At 46.6% G+C, this 13,718-nt stretch overlaps 2 protein-coding genes across 2 annotated transcripts in view; both read left to right on the top strand.

Annotated features, from left to right (window-relative positions):
* The window catches only part of DNAH8 (dynein axonemal heavy chain 8), a 593,210-nt gene that overhangs the window by 25,614 nt on the left and 553,878 nt on the right, over positions 1 to 13,718 (top strand). Inside the window, exons 3-4 of the mRNA XM_050948396.1 lie at positions 2,541 to 2,965; positions 11,067 to 11,201. Coding sequence (XP_050804353.1) covers positions 2,549 to 2,965; positions 11,067 to 11,201 — 552 coding nt within the window. The 5' untranslated portion in view covers positions 2,541 to 2,548. The remainder of the gene's footprint in view (positions 1 to 2,540; positions 2,966 to 11,066; positions 11,202 to 13,718) is intronic.
* The window catches only part of LOC127048750 (myb/SANT-like DNA-binding domain-containing protein 2), a 366,512-nt gene that overhangs the window by 123,740 nt on the left and 229,054 nt on the right, over positions 1 to 13,718 (top strand). The gene's annotated exons all lie outside the window — the stretch shown is intronic.

The raw sequence follows: 13,718 nt of genomic DNA, 5'->3' as shown, positions 1-13,718 counted from the left end.
ATGTATATAAAAAGTAACTTATTCCTAGCTATTCCCTGATCTTGCAAGCACTTATGTATGTGAGTACTCCTATTGACTACAGTGGAGCTACTCTTGCATAAAGTTAATGACATGCATAAATGCTTGTGGGCGGAGGCTCTTAGGGCTCGGTCTAAAAGCCAATTGAAGTCAATGGGAGTCTTTGGTGCGGTCAGCTCGTGTGTGTGTGTGTGTGTGTGTGTGTGTGTGTGTGTGTGTGTGTGTGTGTGTGTGTGTGTGTGTGTGTGTGTGTGTGTGTGTGTGTGTGTGTGTGTTATAAACTGATGGATCCCGTTGCTTTGATGGATGAGTGTTCTGCCAGTATTAATTTAAGTTCTGGATTTATTTCTTTTTATGGCTTCTCACATGGGAAGTTCAGCCAATCCTGGATTTGCAGATGCAGTTGTAACCCTTCTGCCCCTCTGAGTTGGCAGCAACAAGGGCCGGGTTCAGTATCCAGGGGTTCCGTTTCAATAACACAATGCATAACCGGCTCGAGCCCCCACTGAGTGGCCTGGGACACTTACATACCACACCCCAGTAGGCGCCTCTAGGTGGCAGTACTTCCCCTCTCGCAAGCACAGAGTCTGAGTGTAGCAAAATCCTTTTAATAAAGGAAGGAAACAATGCGGCATCCCATTGGAGAAACACCACAAACAGGATTATAACAAACCATAAACAAAAACCCACCTCCAAGTACGTTTGGCAATATCCTTTTCCCCTTAGGGTCTTAAGTCCAATCACCCCAAAGTCCAGCAACCCAAAAGTCTCCGGTCAGTGCCACCTCAGAATTCAAGAGTTTATCTGCAGAGTTTTACCCCCCTAGCCTGGGTGGAAATGAGGGGAGTCCACACAGGGTGTTAAGGGGCACCTTACGTGGGCCAGGGCCAACTGCTCCACCTCTCCGTGGAGTTCTGCTACAGCCTTCACCACGACCAGCTCCACCACATCAGCTGTACCACTCCTCCAGCTGTCCCTGCAAACCGCTTCGCTCTGCTCACTGTTCTATGGGCTGCTCCAACACACTGCAAACTGCTCCGCTCTGCCAGCCCCTTAACGATAGGTCTTCAGGCTCCCCCACTAGTTAACACAGCACTCAGTGACCTCAGCTCAGCTCTTAGTAGGGGAGCCCTGGTGCTGGTGCACCATTGGCCCAACGTGAATTCAGCTCAGCAGTCTCTAGATGGACTCCTAATGGAATCAAAATTAGCTCTACTCTTTAACAGTGGAGAGAGGAGGATGTGCAATTGGTGTTCCGGGCCCTCAAAAGGGGCTTATACCATCCGGTACACACACTAGCCCCCAACCTCTCTCAGTTCACAGGGCTTTGGAACCCAAGTCCCTTGTCTAGCAAGTGTCATTTAATTTATATTGAGACATCTCTGTCATAAAGCAGTCTCGTAGTTCCTCATTCACATAATCAGGTGGCAACACTTTATTTATCTTGCCCCAATAACAAAGAAATTGGGGATCCCAGAGCTGTCAAAATAACCATCCCAGGCTGCCTTGCTGGGTGTGCCTGAGCAAATATCTGAGATTTCACCTTCTTGACATTCTTTCTGCACTTCCCATAATTCACCACCAGATGTCAGGGTAGAGCTCACCCTAACTCTGCTTACACAGTTACATATCTTGCAAATGTAGTTTTACTGAGAGAAGAGTTTGAGGCATTGTCCTTAAGACATGCTCTTTTCTTCTGCAAAGACTTTACACACTATTCCTCAAACGTAGACATGGCCTCATGTTACAGACCTCTTCATATGGATCTGTCCAGAGCAATTTATTAACCAGATTTTAATGTCCATCTTGCATACTTTGAGGTTGGCCTTCAAGGTGTTTTTGTATCTGAGGATTGGTTGACCTTTATAGTGGGTTCCCATGCTCAGTTGGCTATAGAACACTGCTTTTGGTATATGGGAAGTCTCTGTGGGACCAAATGTCTGACTCAGCGAAGTTAAGCTCTGATGAGCATGCTCTCGATGCCGGGGATTTGGCACCTCTCAAGAACTTAAGTGCTGGGGATCCTGTCCTGCCGCCTGATGTTGCAGATGGATCTTAGGCGGCAAAGGTGCCTTTAATTTACAAATTAAAGTATCCAATATAAATTTTAAAAAGTTTATGTAAATTTTTTTTAAAATCATTAATTTTTATTCACCCTGATAGTTACAGGCATTCCGATACAGGGTAGAATAAAAGGCCATAATATTATATTTTAATCAATTCAAAATTTTTTAAAATACATGGTAAAACATTACTGAAAAATAAATATAAATAGTTGGAAAATACTTTTTAAAATTGTTAATAATCAGATTCATGTAATGTTTGTGTTGAAGAAATTTATATAACATATTATGGAACTTATCTTTAACAACTTTGAGAGAACTTAACAGAAATACTAGGATTGTGCATTTGGTGAATGAGTTTAGAGGCCTACTACTTTTTTTCCCTACTCTCACTTGAGGATATAATTAAAGGAGTTTCTAAAGCATTGTTACAGTAAGTGAATTGTTTGTAAATTGCAGGCTTCAAGATGGAGGAGGTGCCAGAGGATCAGATGGAAAGTCCAAACACTAGAGAAGGAGCTGGGCCCGGCCCTGATCTGCCAGAGGAAGCTGGGCCCAGCCCCGTTCCGCCAGAGGAAGCTGGGCCCGGCCCCGTTCCGCCAGAGGAGGCTGGGTCCGGCCCCGTTCCGCCAGAGGAAGCTGGGCCCAGCCCCGTTCCGCCAGAGGAAGCTGGGCCAGGCCCCGTTCCGCCAGAAGAAGCTGAGCCCGGCCCCCTTTTGCCAGAAGAAGCTGAGCCTGGCCCTGTTGCTCGTGCTCGACAAGTAGCATCTGTCCACCCTCCCCTAGAATCTTTTAGCCCTTCTCTGAGTAACCGCAGGATGTCTAAATTTCGCCGGAGTACTAGTGGAGTTCAATCTCTACAAGAAACTTTAAAAGAAAAACAGGTTTAGTATCAAATGCTACATCTATAACAATGTAGTTTTCTCAACTATCTGTTTCTTTTCTCAATTTATTATATCAATTTTTGTTAGGAAGATTTGCCTATTACAATATGGTTGACTTTCTCTTGAAATAGTTTTTTGCGATATTTTCTTTTTTTAATTTTAAAGTAATGAATAAAAAGTGCAAAAAAATTCCTAAATAATGTATACATATATATAGTTGCAGTCAAGCTATATTTGACTTTGGTCCTGCAAATATTTATGCATATGTTTAACTTTATGTACTTTTAGTAGTCCCACTGAAGTTACTGGTAAATGATCTTTCTTTTTCTGTATTGTGACAACAATAATTGAAGTATTGAATTATGGAAGGAGTGTACTAGTCAACATATGACACATATAGTAAGATATTTCTGGAGGTATGTTGTGGTGTTTACTGTCTGTTTAAGGGACAATCTGTAGCTTACAGCCAAGACAGCCGGGGTGCAATGAAGAAGTATCCTCCATCACCCTCGGGGCTGGGCAAAATAAACAGGAAAAGAAAGCTAAGTAAGGGAGATGGAATCAGAAGCCAGACTGAATTATAGATTGCAATCCCCCTCAGCACTAGGGCACTATGACAAGGTCCCTGGAGATTTTGATTTTCTGACTGTAAGTCGGTTGCCCTGACTTTATGCTCTGAGGACTTAAGAACTTTGTTAAACTTCTCCTTCCCTGGCCTGATGCCCAAAGAAAAAGGAGAAATCCTGCCTGTTTTCTAGAATGGTAAGAGAGAACTGAGAACTCTGCTGGCTGGGGTTGGTTTGGAGGCCTTCTAAAAAGGAGATGTGATTATTTTTGTTGTTGTTAGCTTGGTTTTGGCCTTCCCCCTCATGGATCTCTTACATGTAGCCTCGCTGGCAGGATCTCATGGGAGCCCTCTTCCTCCTAGAAGGGTCGTGAAAAGGAACCTCCGATTATTCCTGCAGCAACAACAGACAGAGAGTGACAGAAACCATCAGTTCCAGGAAGCACAGGTGGCTGCCTAGCAACGCCCATAGGAAGGACAGTTAGCAGAGAGGAAACAACAATTTCAGGAAGCACAGCTGGTGGCTCAACAGGAGATGCAGATAGCCACCCAGAAATAACAACAGGATATGCTACATGCCAATCAGGAGTAGAACCACCAATTTCAGTCAGATATGGCTAGACTGCTCACCCAACAGTCTGCCAGGGGAAGGGACCACCCTGGAAGGAGAAACTGGCTGTAGCATACATCTGAGCCTCACCCTGATAAAGCTGAGAGATGGTGATGGTGACCTGGAAGCCTATTTGACCGCTGTTGAATGGGTTGCTACCTCAGAGGGCTGCAAGAGAAATACCGGAGTGGTACAGCTGGCCCCCTACATCACCAAGAGGCACAGGTAGCCCACTGAATGCTGAGTGAGGATTAAGCAGGGTCTTATACTGCACTAAAGATGGTTATAATGGACTAGTTCAGCCTTTCCCAGAGGTATGTCAATGGAGATATTGAGCTGAGCCATTTTTCACAAAAGCATTCCTGTGTTCTAGTGATTCTAGTGTCTGGTCTCTTGGTGGCTGGTTCCAGAGACCCAAGTCGGGGGAGGGGAGAAACTAATGGACCAATATTTGCACATCCTCCCAGCTGTGGTACAAGCCTGTGTCCAGTGCTTCCAGTTGCCATCTGTAGCAGTGTCTGTGGAAATGACTGAGAGGTTCCTGGAGGCCATGGCATCTGGTAAGGAAAGTCCAGTTCCATGATGGCCGGGCTAGGAATGGTGGCAGGAAACAACACAGCTGGTGCCCGGTGACATCTGCATGGAGGATGGGTCCAGAACAACCAAAGTCCCAGAATGGGACCTGCCCGCAACTACAGCCCCAACCAGGGGAACCAGTCGCCTCTCATCCCAAACTCAAGCCATCTGGGGCATGCTGCTTTCCACCTGTGTTGGACAGATGGTATGCTATCATTGCAGGGAACTGGGATACATCCAGCACAAGTGTTCCCTTACAGAATGTGACTATCTAGGACAGTGTTTCCCAACCTTTTCCATTCTAGGGTACACTTACTTCAATAAAAGATTTGTGTGGTGCATCCCCACCCTGTGCTAAAATTATTATAACAAAAATTACTTTTAATGACAAATTTGATCTCAACTTGATATGCACTCTGGAGGTATCACCACCATCCCATCACCCCACCCCCAGTGACCTCACATTGCTGGAGATATCACCATCATCCCATCACTCCACCCCCAGTAATGTCACATAGCTGGAGGTACCACCCCCAATCCATCACCCTGCCCCCAGTGACCTCACACTGCTGGAGTTATTGCCCCCATACCATCACCCTGCCCCCAATGACCTCACACTGCTGGAGGTACCACCCCCATTTCATCAATCTGTCCCCAGTGACCTCACACTGCTGGAGATATCGCCCCCATGTCATCACCCCGACCCCAGTGACCTCACACTGCTGGAGGCACCACCACCATCCCATCACACTACCCCCCGTGACCTTAAACTGCTGGCAATAGCATGGTCTGAGATTACTCATTCATCTGCCCCTGTCAACCAGATTGAGTCCAAAGGCATGTCACCAATCTTAATTTTAAGCGTGGTTCATCCTTAATTCAGTAAATTGAATAATTATTGTAAGATTCTTAGCATTTTCCATTGAAGAAGAAATCCAAGGATCCCAGGCCCAATCAAAATCTTCTATAAAGGTTGAAGGAAAATAAGAGCTGAAATTTTCTTCCAGTCTTTTCGAATGCACAGAAGCAACATTGACAAAAAATATTGTCAGTAGGATCTACCACATTTTCCAAGGGGAACATTTCTGTTGTGCCTTTTGCTACATTTTTCCCTTCAGTGCGCTGAGATCTAAACCCATATAGTTTATCCATGCAGGAGAGAAGATTCTCATAACTACCTTGCACTTCCCTATTCAGTTCATTGAGGGAGTGGAATATATCAGCCAGATAGGTAAGTTTTCCACACCATGCCACATCATTGATTAAGTCAATGTGTGCAGATTTCTCCAAAGTTAAGAATTTTTTAAACTCTTCTCTCTGCTCTTACAAACATGAGAGAATTTTTCCATGGAAAAGCCAGGTATTTCTATGTGCAAAAGTAAACACTGGTGTTCTGCTCCCATTTCCTCACACAACAGCAAGAAACGGCAACATTTTAAGGACCATGATTTTATTAAGTTCACTGTCTTTACTGCTCCATCTAACACTCAGGAAAATTCTTCTGGCCACGTTTGTTTTGTTCTTTGACCTTGCTTACAAAACCCTTTACTTTGCCAATCATGGAGGCAGTCTTATCTGTGCCAAATACTAAGACAGTTTTTCTAATGTAATTCTCCCTCAAGGTAGGCCGTTGTCACTCTGAAGATTTCCTCCCTAGTCGTGTGCTGTGGCGGTTGTCTACAAAATAAAAAAAATATTTTATACACTCCATCAGCTGATGTTAGCCAAGAGTTGAGTATGACTTCTGATATCTGTTGATTCATTAAGCTGCAGTGCAAATTTTTTGCTTGATTTGATTTTTTTCTCAGACCACAGTCTCAATGACAGCTAATGTAATCAATGCAGTGACTTACCATATTATCTGAAAGGGAAACGCTTGCAATTTCATTGACTGTATTTTCACCTAACATTGCTCTCACCATTTCTTCGCATGCTGGTGAAATTAATATTTATGTGACTCTATGTAACTTTTTCATCTTTGCTACAAACTCAGTGACCAAGTAGCTTGCTTCCAGTGGTTTATCATAAACTGTTACACAGTGTTTCATCAGGTGTACTTGTTTTTCATTTTGATCCTTCAAATACTCAAAAAAATATTTCCATTTGTTGGCAAGGGACGGATGTTTGCTAGTAAGGTTTTGTTTTTACTTACCGTACTTGGCACCAGTGCATGGTTTGAGAGTTTCTCCCCACACATAAGACATTGTCAAAAAGAGCTAGATGGTTCACCTATAAATGAAAATCCAAATTGCAAATAACTCTCACAATATCATTAGCTCACTACTTTGACTTTCTTGTGTTCATGTTCAGCTTCATCACTGAAAGTAGATATAGAGGCGCCAGAATCTCTTTTCTTCAAATATTTGTCTATTTTTGAGTCTTCAATTTGAAATTCACTACAGTAACTTAGTGGCTGATAAGAAAACCACATTATACCTTGTGAACAGCAAGGTCATTTGAGCATAGTGTCTGTAATGTCTGTCTCCCAAGTACACTGAAGAGGAAAAGCACAAAATGCAATTTGGTTATGACACTAATTAAAATAAAGTTTTTTTTCTCCTCACAAGTGACTTCCAAAATTCCGTGGCACACATGTTCATACTTGTTGGCACACTGATGTGCCATGGCACACCGGTTGGGAAACACTGCTTTAAGGGACAGTTTGGCTCTTACAGACAGATCAGCCTGGGTGCAGTCAAGAAGCACCCTGCCTGCTCTTGGAGCTGGGCTATATAAAAAGGAAAAGGAAGCTGAGTAAGGAAGGGGGGACAGGAAGCAATGGCGGTGGCTACAGGTTGTGGGCTCACTCAGGCACCAGGACACTAGCTTGACCTAGGCCTATAGAGATTTATTTTCTGATTGAGGACCCATTTACACAATGGGGTAATGTGCTTTACAGGAGTGTTATTTCCAAAGCACACGTGCATTAATTGATCTGATTAGATCCTCCTGGTACCCTTTAATGTAGTACTATTTGAAACAATAGTGTGCTAAAGTGCTCTAGGGAACCTTGAGTGCACACCAGCAGGGACTACAAGAACTAATAAATATGGAACATGCCAGTGAACTTTAGGAATCACACCCCCTGTACAGCGCATTAACCCACTGTTTAGATAAGCCCTAAGTTTGGTTGCTCTGAGGTAAGGGCCTTGTGAACTTGGTTAAGTTCTCCTTCACTGACATGATGCCTAAAGAAAAGGGAGAAAGGCAGCCTGCCTCTTGCAACAATAAGAAAACTAGGAACTCTGCAAGCTGGGGTTGGTTTGGAGGCCTTCTTAAAGAGGACATGATTTTTTTGTTGTTGGTTTGCTTTTGATCTTTCCCTTCTTGGATTCTGTATACAGATATTCTGTGTTTGCTCATCCTTGACATTCCCTCAAAGTTGACTTGTGTATTTCAATGGTTATTTTTATTTTGTTCTGCAAGTTATGTCACTGTAGGTGCTCCACTTCAGGTGTGCATGCATCCCCATGTGCCTTTGATTTTCTGTGGTTCCCATTTGGGCCCATGCATGCACTCTACAGAGCCTCAGGCCCTGTACCAAGGATATATAGAGCTGCATGGGCGAACTACCCTTAATTCCATCTCAACTGCCTTTGGCCTGAGTTAGGAAGTCGAGTGTATCCACTTCATTTAGCTATAGCCAGTTAGTTAGCTAAACGTAGTTTCCTTAGTTGTTTTCTTAGCTCAGTTTAGTCACAGTATTTAGTTTGTGGTTTTGTTTGTTTCCCTGTCTGAAGAGTTCTGGACTTTAATGCTTCTGGGTTATGCTGGGATCCCCAGGTTTTAAGCACTGTCTTTCCTGCTGCAAAGCTATCCTGGTCAATGGTGGACACTCTCAGTGCCTTCGTTGTTTGGGAGACACCCATATACCAACCAAGTGTAAGATTTCCTCCTTCAAGAGAAGATCTTGTAAAAACTGGGACCATAACATTTAAATCCGTTAATGGTGGAGCAAACCCTAAGTCTCCAACTTAGGCTCTGAGAACCCCCCTGTGGACTGGCCTCTGAGCACACTTAGTGTCTTGTCTTGTGTGTGGGTCCTGGTCACTGAGAGCCTTGAGGGATACAGCTTCAGGTACCCCATCTGTCTCTGGGTCTCAGTCACCAAAAACATTGAGGTATACAGTGGTACCAGGAGCACTGTACAATAAGACTGTGGGTACTGAAAAGAGGAGCAGGAGTGGTAGGTCTACTATTAAGAAATCTTGGTCACCGACTGAAAAGAATGTTCTGGAGACCTCAGGTCCTAGTGGGAGTGCTATTGAGGCTCCAGGTGGTTCTGATACTATGGGACTGTCCAAGGCTTTTTTAAAACTCACTCTTCCACTAAGTTGAATTCAGTACCAAAGACTTTGCTGGCATCAGATGGTCATGTCTATTTTAGTAGACATTCCACTTGAAAGAACTCTGAACTATCAGAGTTTTCTATGCCTTTTGGTACCAACACTGGTATCCCATACTGCAACATCAGTACCACTTGAGTCTGACTTTGGATGTACTCATTCAAAGCATTCAGTGTCAACAACACAGACACTTTCTGGACAGATCTGTGATTTGGTACTGATGTTGGCCCCCACAGGGTACTCCTGGGGGAATTCTGCACAACTGTGCAAGTGCAGAATTAATATCCCCCACAGATTTTCCTCTTTCCCCACAGATAAACTGACTCATGTGCCCCTCCTGGGCTGTGGTCCAGGGGTAGAGCATCTGGTTCAGGCATCGAGAGCAGCTGTGGGAGATGTAAATCACTGCTTCAGGAGGCAGGGCTGGGCTCTCTGTTCCTTTCACTTGCTATTGCAGTGCATCCAGGGAGGGGAAGGGCTGGGTGGCTCCTACCATGTGGTGGGCTCCAGCTGATAGTTCCACTGGGTTGTGGGAGGGATGGGGACAGAACTGCAACCTGGACTTCAGTACATACTTTCTCCAAGCACTATGTTTTGGGTCATTTCTTTAGATCAGATGCTGCAGCTGGCAATGCAGTTCTGTGTTCAGTATTAGACTCTGCATCTAAGCTCCTTCCATCCTGGGGGATACTGCTCAGGAGTCACCTGAAGTGGAAAAAGGAGGAGAGGTTACTCACTTTGTGCATTAATTGGAATTCTTCAAGATTTGTGTTCCTATGGGTTCACCACTGTGTGCCATCCTTCTCCTCTTTTCTGAGATTCCTCTATGGGACTTTGTGGTAGAGAAGGGCTATTTGCCTGCATAGCGTTCAGTATTCTTGGTACAGGACATGAGGATGTGTAGAATGTACCTGTGGGCCAAACGGGTACTGCTACTGAAAATCCCTGCTAAAAGGCACATGGTGGCACACATGCACGTGAAGTGGAGCACCCAAAGGGACACATATCTTGGAGAACTCCAGTCAAGGGTGGCAGAGCCTGCCCCAAAGTGGGTAGGTAAGAAGAGCCAGGGCCCCCCATCTTCTGCCAAGGCCCCACCCCTAGCCAAGCCAGAAGCCGGAGTGGGCCGGGAGGTGTGGACCCTCCACCTGCCTGGGGTGGATGGGTCAGTAGCAGCACTGTCTGTGTCCCTGCCCCACAGCGTCCCACCTAGAGCAAGAGGGTCTGTGGCTCCCCACAGCTGCCTGCAAGGCTCTTACCATGGCTGGGCTGCAGCCCCCCAGCCAGAGCCGGGTCCAGATAAGAGCCATGTGCGGTGCGTGGGCAGCTGTGGGAGCCACGGACACTCCTGCCTTGGGTGGGACTTCCGGGGGGCAGGGACATGGGCTGGGGTCTGCTCTCAACTCCCCCAACCCAAGCAGATGGAGGGTCCGTGGTGCGGCAACTCACAGCTACCTGGGCTTCCTGGTCTACCTCCAGCTCATTTGGAGGCTTTGGGGAAGAAGGGATAGCTCAGTGGTTTGAGCATTGGCCTGCTAAACCCAGGGTTGTGAGTTTAATCCTTGAGGGGACCACTTAGGGATCTGGGGCAAAATCCGTACTTGGTCCTGCTAATGAAGGCAGAGGGCTGGACTTGATGACCTTTCAGGGTCCCTTACAGTTCTATGAGATAGGTATGTCTCCATATATTTATTATTTTTATTAAGAAGAGGGGTGGCCCCCTGCCAAAAAGTGGATGGGCCAAGCCCATACATTTTAAAAAGTGGAAGGGCCATGACCTTCTGCCCCACCATGCCGGCACCACTGACTCCAGTTACTACACAAGCTGAGTAACCTCTCCGTCTTTTAACCTGTGAAAATATAGTTTATTTTAAAAGAGTAATTAGAGGAGTTTCACATAAACAGCAAACTGGAATATCAGTTTTAAGTTATGAGTCAGGTTAACAAATAATTTGGCAAACACTCTGCAGTTTTTAGTTCTTTTAAACTTTTTTTATGTTTTAGGCACGATATAGAGATGCAAGGGAAGGTCGAAAAATGAAAATCGGTGCTTCATTTAGATACATATTTGAAGTCCTAGGGGACAAACTTGGTTTAGATGCAACAACTGTGGAAGATATGATCTTGGATGGCCCTTCAGTAAGCCTAATTTAAACATTTTTTGTTTGTTATTGTTAATGTAGTTATATATTGTTACCTAATTCATAAGTAACTTTTTTTCTTCGAGTGCTTGCTCATGTCAATTCCATTCTAGGTGTGCAAGCGCCCATGTGTGCGGCCGTTGGAGATTTTTGCCTGTGGCACCCTCTGGAGTACCATGCTCATGCCAAGGTATATCAAGTGCCACTGGCCCTAGGCCCTCTCAGTTCCTTTTACCATCCAGAGTATTCAGTTGGAGTGCCTTTCTTGCTAAGCAAAAGCTAGTGGTTTCTACCATTCTGAATTTTGCGCCTTAAGGCCATTGTACATAGTTCACCAGATCCCCTTGGCACTACTCTCTGGCACAGGGTTGACGCTTCCCTTACTATTCCCGGCATCGCTCACTCTCTCAATGGTCATCCTCTAGGCATCAGTCCCAATCACCGGCACAGTGGGAACATTCCTCATCCCAGTACTGGTCTCCCCCACACCAGTCGCACTGGTACCACTTTCCACGCTACAGTTACCGGTCAGTTACGCCTGGGCAACAGTCATCAGTAGCCCATGACCAGTAAACAAACACAGGCATTGACAGCTCTTCCCTGATCACCAGAAGGTGTTTCCTCTGGTATGGAGGGCCAATTTAGTCCATCACCAACATCTTATTGGTGTGATTGGGCACCAGAGCCCTCTCTCACATCTGTGGCACTGCAATGGCAACATGGCCAGTGACCAGAACAGTGGTCTTATAGGAGCACATGGGGTGTACCAGTTGTGACAATGCCTCCTTCTCAGTACTCCTTGGTGTCCACAGTGGAGCATTGGGTGGTGGCCCCACCAACACTGGGCCCAGTACTGGAAGCCTGTTCCGAGATTGAGGTGGAGGAACCTGTGCTGACCACAAAACCTCTTTCTCCAATGGTGGTCGAGACCCTAGCACGCCCACCAGCGATCCAGTCTTCCTTGTCACCCCCAGACAAGGCAGTCATGGGACCTTCCAGAGTTAACCTGCTGGATGACTTTATGGAACATAAAACCCTTCCCTGGTGCATGGTCAAGAACTTGGGGCTTGAGGTACAGGAGATGGCAGAGCAGGAGGACATCCTCTTCAACGTCCTCTCGGCCTTTACACCCACCCAGGTCACCCTACCTGTACATGAGATGGTCCTCAAGATAACCACGGCCTTTTGGCAGACCCCCTCCTCCATCCCACTCACCTCGAAACGGGCTAAGAAAAAGTACTTTGTGCTGGTCAGAGGTTTTGAATACCTTTATATCCACACCCCGCCAGGCTTGCTGGTTGAATCTGTGGCCAACAAAAAAGACAAGCAGGTCCCACCTCCTCAACTCCCCAAAACAAAGAGGCTATGAAACTCAATGTATTTGAGAGAAAAATGTATTCAACTGCAAGCCTGCAATTTCAGGTGGTGAACCATCAGGCCCTGCTGGACCAATACAATTTTAATCTTTGGGATGGTCTCAAAAAGTTCCAGGAATCCCTCCCTCAGGGTTTGGCCCAAACAGGGATGGCTGTAGGGATTTTGCCGCCCCAAACACGGCAGGCAGGCTGCCTCCAGCGGTTTGCCTGTGGAGGGTCTGCTGATCCCATGGCTTCGGCAGACTTCTCGCAGGCACCAAAGCCGCAGGACCAGTGAACCCTCCGCAGGCAAACCGCCGGAGGCAGCCTGCCTGCCGCCCTCGCAGCGCTGGCAGAGCGTCCCCCCGCGGCTTGCGGCCCCAAGCACGCGCTTGGTGTGCTGGGGCCTGCAGCCGCCCCTGGCCCAAGGGTTTGGCACTCTGGTGGAGGAGGGCACTGCAGTGGCCAGAAGTTCCCTGCAGATGGCCTGGGACACAGTGGACTCAGCAGCAAGGGTGGTTGCAACGGTGGTGGTCATGTGATGCAGCTCCTGGCTCCAGATGGCAGACCTCTCCCAGGAGATGCAGGTCTCAGTTCAGGACCCCCCTTTTGATGGAGTTGGTCTATTCTCAGACAGACACCAGGCTGCATGAGTTGAAGGACAGTAGGGCTACCCTTCGCTTGTTGGGCATGCACACACCGCACTCAGCCAAAAGCCCTTCTGGCCACCACGACCGCCACCAAGAACCTAGCAACCTCATCAGTGATCTACAAGAAGGGATATTAGTTTTAGTCCTTGTTGTCCTTCTTCCTTCCACTTGCCAGCCCAGCCTGGGGTCCAGAAGCGAACATTTTGAGGATGCGCCTGAGAGCGATGCACCAGTGAGACGACCGGATCCTACCCACCTTTTCCTCAACTGCCTCTCTCCATTCCGCTTGGCCTGGTCATAGGTTACATTGGACCACTGGGTCCTGGACATAGTAGCTCGGGCTATACCCTGCAGTTCTTAGCTGCTCCTTCTTCCCGCCCCCCACCTCCACATTTTCCCATCCCTCTTCAGGGACCTTTCTCACGAGCAACTCCTTGTTCAGGAGGTAGAGTAGCTCCTTGGCTTGGGAGCTGTGGAGGAGGTTCCTCAGGACATGGAAGGAAGAAGATT

The sequence above is a fragment of the Gopherus flavomarginatus genome, chromosome 4, assembly GCF_025201925.1.
Source record: "Gopherus flavomarginatus isolate rGopFla2 chromosome 4, rGopFla2.mat.asm, whole genome shotgun sequence".
NCBI classification, from domain to species: Eukaryota; Metazoa; Chordata; order Testudines; family Testudinidae; genus Gopherus; species Gopherus flavomarginatus.
Note: the sequence above shows the minus strand (reverse complement) of the source record. Positions and strands in the feature narration are given on the sequence as shown.